The following is an 11096-nucleotide window of genomic DNA, read 5'->3' on the forward strand; positions in this document are numbered from 1 at the left end:
CCCTCATTTGAAAAAAAAAACGACCATTTCAGTCCCTGTGGTTGTCAGTTGGAATCAATAACATCCTTATTGAAAACTTCCGTTAGTTGAACGTTACTGAGATGGTTAAATGACCATAATACCTTTTAGGGATCATCATCATCAGCCTCAGTAAATCTCACCAATAGCAAAGCTAAGCTATGGTCTGAGGAGGGTAAGATGTAGACAACTTTACCTCTACCCCGTAGGAATAGAGAGGCTGCTTTTAGTGAGACCCCCGGCTCAACAGTAGTTTTGCATCAAGCCTTAGACATAAGGCACATAACACTCAGTAGCAATTAAGACAAAGGCTGATTAGTGCATGTACTCCTTTGTCTTTCGGCTATCAACGCCACCACATGATGCATTATTAACCCTCCCTCTCTTTTAACATTATTTTCACGAAATTAGTAAAATAACGTTAAAATTAGTGCACTTTCATTTTAGCCCCCCGACCGCACACACATATATACATTATATGCGCATACTCTTTTATAATTGTCTGCAACACACAAACTCCATCCTTGTTCCCCCAAATCCTTCCCCTAAGCATAAAATGGCAAGTAAGGTCTCTGGTTCGGAAAAAAAGATGTTGTGAGCATTATTGATCCTATAATAGCCACACTTTCAAATTTTGTCTTTGACAGAGCATGCTGACAAGAAGGTATCTTTTATCCAAATTTAATCTTTCTTATAAACTATGTGTTAGGATCAGAGGCTCTCATGATTGTGTTTGTTTGTATAATTTGTACATTAAGAGAATATGAAATAATGTAAAGTGCAGCGGAAATGAATACAAACTTTGTAAACACAATCACAGAAGAGAATAGTTTGATAAACAAATGTTTCACATAAAGTTGAATGATTGAATTACAAAGCAAATGATTACAAGCATGCTTACAATACTAAACTCCCCCTCAGCCTGATGCTCCAAGGTTGGTTGCACAAGATGAAAGGATTAGACATGAGAAGAAGAACTTGCTCAGTCAAAATCAAATGTAACAGTACAGGGTACTGCTCCATTTATAGGCAAACCAAACAACTGAGGCATCTTAACTGACGTCACCATGAAAGTGACATCTAACAACCTAACAACCTGTAAACACTGTTCTATACAAACTACTGATGTTTAACAACTGATTATTAGTAAAATACAAAACATAGGGAAACTACTGCTTCACTTTCCACTGATGTAGCCTGAGCACTGATGTTGAGCATCAGTGCTTTCTTCAAAGGTGATCAGTCCTTGAATGGGCAGTGCTTGTGTCTTCAGCAGTACTTAGGAGGCATCAGTAGATAGAGCGTCAGTGTTTATCTTCAGCAGTCTTTAGAGTTTCATCAGTGTTTGGTTCATCAGTTGTTCTACTGAGCAGTACTTGAGATCTATCAGCTGTTAGATAACCACTGTCAAGGGGAAAGCTTAATGTAAACAGCTGCTTATTTTGAATCCACTGTCGTGATCCTGTTTTGGCTTTCATTATCTGTTCCTCTGGTAGGGTTCAATCCCAACAATCTCCCCCTGGAACAGATAATGCCAAAACCCTTCATTATTATGGATTTTTATTTCTCATCAGAAGTTCCTTAGCTTGTCTTTTAAATTCTACTTCAAAATCCTTAGAACTAGAGTCATCCTCATCCCTACACAGTGTAAGTTCAAGGAGATCCTGCAAATCTTCAACACCAAGGCCTAGTGCTTCTTTCCTTGATATGTACTTCACTTCACCATTGGATCTGACCAGAGTCAATACGTGGGTCTTTTGATCAGACATCCACTTTAGTACTTTTAATCCTAATGGGTTTCTTGGGGGAGATTTATTTCCTGATGAGTTTGGAGATGTTGGCCTTGTGAAAAGTTGTAAGCTATCAGACATTTGTTTGAAGGCCATCTCAATGACATCATTTGCTGCAGCTATGTCTTCTGCAGTTTCCTTTTCAATTTGCTCTTGTCTCTTTTGTTGATCTGGCTCAATGTCTGATATTTCTGCTGAGTCATTTGGTGATGCAGGTTTGGTTAATACCTTTTTGGCAAGGTCTTGAAGCTTAGCTGATCTATCTTCTTTTAGATCCATTTTCTTGATGGCATCCTTGAAGTACTCAGCTTCCTTTTCTTTCACATCTTCGCTGGTCAATGATTTCCCTTCTTCTTGGTTTGTCACAAGGATAGGATTTTCTACTGATGAGACCAGTGATTGAAGAGCATTTAACTGTTGTTCCAGCTTATTGTAGTTGGGCTTGATTGGAGTGCCTGAGACAGTTATTCTCCTTTTCTTAAGCCTTTCATAAGCTTCATCAGTGTACTGCTTTGTCCATTTTGCTATGGCATTGGCAGTATCCACTTTTGCATCCACCAGTTCTTGCTTCTTTCTTTTATATTCATATGTGAGGTCAGCAATGAGTTTTTTGTATTTGATCCAATTTGGAGCTGTCTTTTTCTTTCTTGGATCATTTTTAATTCTTTCAATCCTGTTTGCCTCATGCTTTAAAGCAACTACTGGCTATTCTTCAAACTGTTTATCTTCCGCAGGATAGAATTTTTCTTTCATGATAGAAGCAAGATATCCTTTTCTTAATTTATTTCATTGATCAGCCTTTTCTTTGCTTAGTTCTTGTGCAAAATCTTCCATCTGCTTAACTTTTGTGAGCAAGAATTCCAGTTTTTCAGAGATGGCTTCATCACTTTGACCTTCACATTCAATCTTGGCTCTTATCTTAGCCTGCCTTGCTTTGAGCTCAAGATATTCATCCATGTCTTCTGGGACTATGAAGCCTATGAGTGAAGGGAATCTTCTGTTTGAAGGATCATCATCAGTGTAGAACTGTCTCATCTCATTTTTTATGGCTTCTAGTTCCAGTGGATATTTAGCAGCAATGGGATCATATTTGTCCTCATTTGCCTAAGTAAGTTTTCTTTTTCTGGTGTAAAGCTTTGCTGGTTGTGATGTGGGAATGGTGAGAGCAGTGGTGGATGGTTGACTAACAGCTGTTGAAACAACAGGTGTTTCAACCTCTGTTGTCATTACAACTACTGATGTATCAGCAGGTGTCTTCTGCTTTTGAGCAGGGGTTGAAATGGTAGTGGTTTGAGGTGTGGAAAGTGTCTGACTAACAGTTGTTGAAACAACTGGTGTTTCAACCACTGTTGTCATTACAGCAGATGTTGTAACATCTGTTGTCTTCTGCTTTTTGGCAGGAGGTGATGATGGGGTGGCTGTTTTTGGTGGTGAATTTGGTTTTGGTGATGTGATCAAAGATGATGATGATGGTGTAGCAGTGGTTGTGGTGGTGTGTGGTAATGTGGTGTGTGTTGATACTGCAGCTTTGGTTTGGCTATTCTTTTCTGGCTCAATGTAGATACCATCTTCAATTCCCTTCTTCTTCCACTTGATCTTCTCCCCCTTTTTGGCATTATCTGGGAAGGGTTCATTCATGAAAAGGACAGTGGGAGGAATTTTTCCAGAGGTACTTTGGATATGAGCCTTGATAGTTTTGATGTCTGCCTGAGTATCTTTAAACCTTGATTCCACCATGTTTGTCAGCTTTTGTACATGTATAGCATGCTGCTGATCAGCCATCTGTTTTGTCTTTCCAGCAGTGGTTGGAACATATTCCATAGCTCATTTGCAGCAGGTGCATGTTGTGTAGGTGCTTGAGCTGGAGCAGCAGAGGATTGTGCTTTTTGAGCTTCTAACAGCTGTTGCACCATATCCTTTATTTCAGCAACTGAGGCCTCTAGATTTTCAACTCTGCCCGTCAATTCCTGATATTTTGAATCATCACCCAAGTTAATAGGATCATCTGAATCCCCACCAGCAGTGGTTGTATCAATGTGTGACTTAGGAAATGAATCCCAAAAGTCATTCATTGATGCCCCTTGTTCTTGGTACTGGGGACTTCTTTCTTCAGCACTTGATAGCCTTTTGAGGGTACCAGTGGGCAAAACAACCTCACTGGTGGTTCTCATAGGTGCTATTGAATAAATTGCCTTCAAGGGAGTCTTATGAATGAAACCACTGTCCAAATGTAAACCAGTGGGTTCAACATTTGTAGTGGCTGCTCCACTTGAACTACTGACAGGAGTTACTTGTAACTCCTGTAGTGTAACCTCCTCAGTTGTTACTGGGATAGCAGAGGCATAGACATCAGACCCAGTCACTTGTGGGAGTATACTCTCAGTGATAGGTGATTGAGAGGAACTGGTTTGTGTCTGAGCTACATTCACTGCATGCAACAAGGGTAACATGGATTGTGGTAATATGAGGGGTGAGGATAAAGGAGTTGAAAGAGACATGTCATTGGGATCAGGACTGTGGAAGATGGATCCGAGTGGGTCCAGAGCTTCATATTGTGGGGTCCCTGTGTTTATAACCTGATCCTTTTGTGAGGATGCAGGAGGAGTTTGAGGCAAGGGTGGAGATCTTTCTTCCATCTGCTGTGAGGAAGTAGCAGCAGTGGTTATTTGTGACATTTGTGTTGTCACCGGCAGTGGCTCTGGGATCTCATCTTCTAGAGGTGCCTTTGTTTTGGGTTTGGGGGGCTTTCTGGATGTCTTCTTTTTGGTCTTTTTGGTGGTGGCAGGTGTGGGTTTCAAAACAGTGGGTGTGCTGCTTTGATCACCTGGAGCAGTGGGCTCAGCAGCCGATACCTGAGGAGTAGTTTCATCTGCTAAATTCTGCTCAGGCACCTCTGCTTTTGTTTTTATAGGTGCCAACATTCTAGAGAATGTTTCAGGCGTTAAACCATTTATTTTAAAGTGAGCACCTTGTTTGAGCAATTCTGCATCTTCCTTTTTAAATTTTTGTTCAAAATAGTAGCTTAGAAACCTTGGAAAAAGCAGAAATGCTTTGCTATCAACATTTTTCACCAAATCATCAAAAATCTCCTGGGAATAATTATAATTTTCATTATTTTAAATAGCATATCTCAGGCATTGAATCTTTGATGGTATTTCGTTAAAAGCAGTTGTTTTATTAGAAACACACATCAAAAGAGTGTGAAATAAAAACCTTGGTGCAGAAGGGAAGAAACCCTTTTGTAAGGTATCCTTTTTTGGTTGCTCTCCATATCCCCTATTCATGAAATTCTTTTTCAACTCGGTTTTAGAAAAAGAGGTTTTACCTTTCAGATCATCGAGTTTAAAGACTTCTGAAATTGATTGTGGAGATATTTGAATTTTTTACCCTGTATCGAGGAGTTGATGGCTGTGATAATGTCTCCTTGTTTCTCAAGGGTAGCCTTATTCCAGAACTCTCTCTGCGTTTGTAGGTAGATAGGAGCATCTGCTTTTAGCAAAGTTTTGTACTTTGATGCAGATAAGGTGTCACGACCCCCAACCCCACCTAGACGGAATCGTGAGCCGTGAGCAGCCCAGTGGTACCGGTGGTTTATTTTTGAAAAACATTGCAGCGGAAATTTCATCAGGACCGTGAGTTAGGAAAAATATCAGAGTTTAGAAACACCGGATTTTATTTAAATAGATGGAATAAATTCCATGTTTTACAAAGGTAGCTTTTAATATAACCTTGATTACATAAAACAACTTTTCTTAATTTTTATTTAGTTGATAAATCAAGCCACTTCTGTAAGCCTTTTTGGTGCCATATCCAACTCTTATTCCAATCTATTGTAATCACCTGAAACACGTTTTAAAAAGGTTTTGTCAGCGGGAAATACTGAGTGAATCATTCATTTTGATAAAAACGACGCACTTGTTATAATTTACAGTATTAAGAGTGATTACAATGTTTATATGTCAACCAACTACCCACAGTATTTGTCACTCGACTCGTTTCTGTGACTGTGGTCATATCACTGTTGGGTCCGTTCACCCAAAAGTGACGTGTATCACTATTTAGGTCCGTTCACCTTAAAGTGATATGTATCATGATTTAGGTACGCCCACCTAAACTGATAAAAACAGTAGTAATGTGCACAATACCCTACATACCGGCTGTAATTGAAGACTACAAAGACTTAATCCCTGTAATTATAACTTTGGAAAATAATTTGGAGTATTGTAAAATAGTTGATAAAAAGAGAATGACTCACATTATAAGCATGCAGTATTGATTTAACAAGCTTCCTGATTTAATTCTTCTGAGAATTAGCATCTACTTTGATTGTAAGTGTATGGGGTGAAGTTTAGCCTACTGATAAGCCTGATAACCTAATTTAATAATAATGCACACGAACTAGGTAAATAACTAATACAACATTTACGATAACTCACGAGATTAAACCCTCACGACGAATAACAAAGTGTAATACTTAAACATCCAGCGGATTCGCAACGAATGACAGAGTATAGCCAGAGTTCCGGCGATACTCAAACATCCTGTCGGAATCACGACGACTGACAAAGTATAAACTCAATTTGAGTAGCACTTAAACATTCATCGGATAGTTTCAATCGATCGGATATCGAATCATAGCAGCGATCAAGTTAATACCCTGTATCGTAGCAGCGTTTCGTGCTAGTGTGTGTTTTTATGGTAAACAGAAGCTTTCTCAGTGTATGAATCGAATTTTGACGTCGAAATAAGCGAACTGTTCAAGCCCCAGGCCCCTGGATTTATAGCCTGATTTGGACCCGCCCGCATGTCGCGACAGGATCCCCGGGATCTGTCGCTTGTCGCGGGGGAATCCAAAGTAGGCTAGGCCTGCTTCGTCACCTACTTAGGCCTGCTGAGTTGATGTTTTATGAAAATTCATTTTTGACAACGAATTGTGTAGATAATATCGAATGGGAAATGCCCCCCCTGAGTTTTAGGGGTCCTGATCCTGTTTCTAATTGTTTTAGGGTTTATACAGTATCACTTGGGGTCTCAAATAGAGTTTCTTATTTGACAAAATAATAAATAATAGTTCTCAGTGAATCACAAAAAGGAAATAAAACGGTGAGAAAAGGGAATAGACTCACTTTGTAATTTTAGGGTTCAACTAGAAGGCCTCCTGGTATAAATGTTGGGTATAACTTCTAAGCTATTAAAAATATATAATGCACTCGTGGTAAGTATAGTACCCTTAATTCAACCTTGTCCCTATGTCACGAGACAGAACCCCAACGAGCTTAGTCAGGCAGAGCCTTGACATGTGTTATGGGCTCAGATCAATCGAAAAGGGTAGCGGTGATCGGGAGTTACAATACTTAAAACGGAGCAGGGCTTTATCATTATTATTGGGTAACTAATAAAAGAAAATACATATATTTGAGAGAGATAGCAAGAGACTGAAAGAAGGAAATTTGTGTGAGATGTTGGAGAATACCTACATATATTTATAGTTGAGAAGTTGGCTTACATTTCACGCAGGTAAGGCCACCTACACAAATTGTTTTTTTCTTTGAACTTGGGCACTACACGTGCACTTCCAAATTCTTTACATTTGGTTTTAATATAATATTATTTATTAAATAACACGTACCACTAACTATATTTAAATTTTTTAGTTATTTTTATTTTATTATTTTATTTTTATAATTAATTTAACTGCTTCACTTATTTGGCGCGTATAACTTTTAAAATATAACGTTTTATAAAATAATAAATATGTCATCAGAACGAGAATATTTTTGTCTACATTTGGAACCAAGTTTCATTAAAAATAGAGTAGGTTCAAATATAATGTTATTTTTATAATTTAGTTATTAGACGGTTCTTAGGCTCGTCTAGGTACTTCATATTTTTAACAGTCAACTTACCCGTAATCTACCCGTTTAATTATATGAGTTTTTATATACTTTTATTTTATTTAGACAGGTCACCCATACATAGGCCAATTAATTAATATAATAATTCAACCAACTATATAAAATAGTGTTTAAAACTATTTAGGTTGAATATTTATATTAAAAATAAACTAGTTACTTGTGGTTAATAAATTTAACCAAACCTATAATTCTTATATAAAAATAGGAATGTTACATAAGGTGTTGATGATGGAGTCGAAGGTGTTGGTGGAAGTGGGTTTTGTGAGTATACCCAAGTAGTTGTGAGGAGATTTGTATGGTATTTCGTTTGGTTCAGCGGCCATTTGAGTGGCGTCTTTAGAAGCAGATGAAGAAGATGATTTTGATTTTGATTTCGATTTTGGTTTCGTCATTTTGATGAGGAAGATCGAAGAATGTCTTTGTGAAGAAGAGTGGGTAACTGCTTTAAGAAGAGAATTTTGGAATTCAATTCGACAGTATGAGCCCCTGTTTGGGTTTAATCAGGGTTTTATTTAGGGAAAAAGTGAGTGCTGATGTGGCAGCGGTTACAATGATCTGATGGCTAAAAACTGAACACGTGTCAACCTCTGATGCGAAGATGAAGAGAGAAAATAAATGGAAGACAGTTGTTTTGAGAGCCACCGATGAAACAAACATCAGTGGTTACAACGGTAATAAATGAGGCAGTGGGTGATTTTTACCATTAGTGGATGCTTTTTACTACATCAGTGGATAAAACATTGATTTTGAACAACAGTGTATATCATGAAAAATGAGAAAGTAGAGGTTGACTTTCAGCAGTGGGCAGACTTTAGGAAACAGATGTTTGACCACAACAGTAGTTAAGGGAAGACAGTGGTAAATTCATGAAAAACCATTAACTCAGCAACAGTTAGTGCAAACAATGGTTGAACTTTTGACAAATAATTTGAGCACCTGCTTGTTCAGATGAGGGAATTGATTTTATCTTATGTAAACACAATATCATGTCCAACATTTGTTGATCTGCAGGAATGCTATACTTAACAAATCACATTTTAGATGCAAGTTGTCAATTTATTTTATCAGCAGTTCTTCAGGAATTTATGTTCAAGGTTTTACCACATGTTTCATTATTCCTGACAGTGGTTTAGCATCCTAGATGATGAAAACTTTTTACTAAGGCTACTCATTTTGTGTCTAATTATCTGAATTAGAACATGAGTATCTCAGTAATTTAAAACTGTTAGCAATCAATCTTTGATCTTTGATAAAACAGACTTGAAGTTGATATGACTTTGACATATGCACCATTTCCTTTTGATATGTTTTAAGGAAAGTAACTTCACACAAAAATAAGGAAATTACCTCCTGACCGGCAAACAAGCTTTTACTATCAAAAATGAGTAAAAGTACAAAATATATTATTAAAAAAAATAATATATCCGGTTTTATTTGAGAAAAACACCTTTTAAAAAAACATAAAGGTTATTTTGAAAATAACATCAAAAGGATCTGGTGACTTCCCAAAAAGGCTTATGAACACATCATTCTCAAGTTATTATGACCACTGTTTAGGATTATTTTCTTGTCAACTGATTGCAAATTCTTCTTTTAAAGTCAGTCACTGGAGATACCATTGTTACCTGATCTTTTCCCGAATTAATGAATGCACACAGTTGTATGATGACCATCGTTTACCCAACTTTGAACTCATCGGTGTTTTATGTTTATACTCTTTTCTTTCGACTTCAAAAGTTTTGAGATAAACACACTTTTGAGTTTTGTTCATTTTCTTCTTCACTTTTTACCCTTCCCATTCATAAGTACAGAAATACTTTCTGGGAAATTTTATTGAGGAGATCCTTAATCCAGAATCATTTTGCCGTAATATTTTGAGAGATCTGGCCACATTTGTACATGTTTTATTACCAATTCTCACATTACGTATGATTTGGACTGTTTTTGACCCCTGATTTTCTTAATGTGTTTTGACAGGGTTGATTTGGTCCTTTTGAGGATTCTCAACCTGCTTTTTAACACATAAGATTTCATGACTAAAGTTTTATTTCCCTCTTTTTATGTTAGCAAAACACTAATGTTTACATGAACATAGGTTTTGTTAATCTGAGGTTCATACTTTAGTATAAAATATGATGAAATCATCACAAATTTCATAACAGTTGAGATCAATTTTGAATGAAGATAATCATACCATAGTTACCAGACATGTTTTCAGATCTGAAATCTATGGGTGATTTGTGCATGACATCACTTATTGTTTGAAAATTTGTGAATCTTATGACATCTTGGTTGTTTTACAGAGCTTTAGAATAGTCACTTTGAGCATGATTTCTCGTTGCTCTGTTTTTCAACTAAATACAATCAACCTTAGTATCAATGAATTTTGAGCTGAACTTTTACGTCAAATTGATTGTTAGATCGAATTTGATTGTCCGGGCTCTGATACCAATTGTTAGGATCGGAGGCTCTCATGATTGTGTTTGTTTGTATAATTTGTACATTAAGAGAATATGAAATAATGTAAAGTGCAGCTGAAATGAATACAAACCTTGTAAACACAATCAAGGAAGAGAATAGTTTGATAAACAAATGCTTCACATTAAGTTGAATGATTGAATTACAAAGCAAATGATTACAAGCATGCTTACAATACTAAACTCCCCCTCAGCCTGATGCTCCAAGGTTGGTTGCACAAGATGAAAGGATTAGACATGAGAAGAAGAACTTGCTCAGTCAAAATCAAATGTAACAGTACAAGGTACTGCTCCATTTATAGGCAAACCAAACCACTGAGGCATCTTAACTGACGTCACCATGAAAGTGACATCTAACAACCTAACAACCTGTAAACACTGTTCTATACAAACTACTGATGTTTAACAACTGATTATTAGTAAAATACAAAACATAGGGAAACTACTGCCTCATTTTCCACTGATGTAGCCTGAGGACTGATGTTGAGCATCAGTGCTTTCTTCAAAGGTGATCAGTCCTTGAATGGGCAGTGCTTGTGTCTTCAGCAGTACTTAGGAGGCATTAGTAGATAGAGCGTCAGTGTTTGTCTTCAGCAGTCTTTAGAGTTTCATCAGTGTTTGGTTCATCAGTTGTTCTATTGAGCAGTACTTGAAATCTATCAGCTGTTAGATAACCATTGTCAAGGGGAAAGCTTAATGTAAACAGCTGCTTATTTTGAATCCACTGTCGTGATCCGGTTTTGGCTTTCATTATCTGTTCCTCTGGTAGGGTTCAATCCCAACACTATGTTTACTAATACAATTGCAAAGGCTATGTTGTTACATGATACTATGTTGTTAAAGATCAAACAAGCCCGTATTGACCCATTTTACTCACCTTTTAATCTATTATAATG

At 37.1% G+C, this 11096-nt stretch overlaps 1 protein-coding gene across 1 annotated transcript; it reads right to left on the reverse strand.

Annotated features, from left to right (window-relative positions):
- Positions 1-915: 915 nt before the first annotated feature.
- Positions 916-7238, reverse strand: LOC118488054 (uncharacterized protein PB18E9.04c-like). Its single transcript, XM_035985120.1, has 2 exons — positions 6935-7238; positions 916-5648 (listed from the first exon to the last, which is right to left on the reverse strand). Exon 2 carries the CDS (start codon positions 4727-4729, stop codon positions 3551-3553), a length of 1179 nt encoding a protein of 392 aa, XP_035841013.1. The 5' UTR covers positions 4730-5648; positions 6935-7238; the 3' UTR covers positions 916-3550.
- Positions 7239-11096: the final 3858 nt, after the last annotated feature.

Source organism: Helianthus annuus, chromosome 16, assembly GCF_002127325.2.
Source record: "Helianthus annuus cultivar XRQ/B chromosome 16, HanXRQr2.0-SUNRISE, whole genome shotgun sequence".
In the NCBI taxonomy this organism is placed as follows: Eukaryota; Viridiplantae; Streptophyta; class Magnoliopsida; order Asterales; family Asteraceae; genus Helianthus; species Helianthus annuus.

Coding starts and splice junctions, on each gene's coding strand:
- LOC118488054 (XM_035985120.1), bottom strand. CDS start 4,729: ATGTTGGCACCTATAAAAACAAAAGCAGAGGTGCCTGAGCAGAATTTA.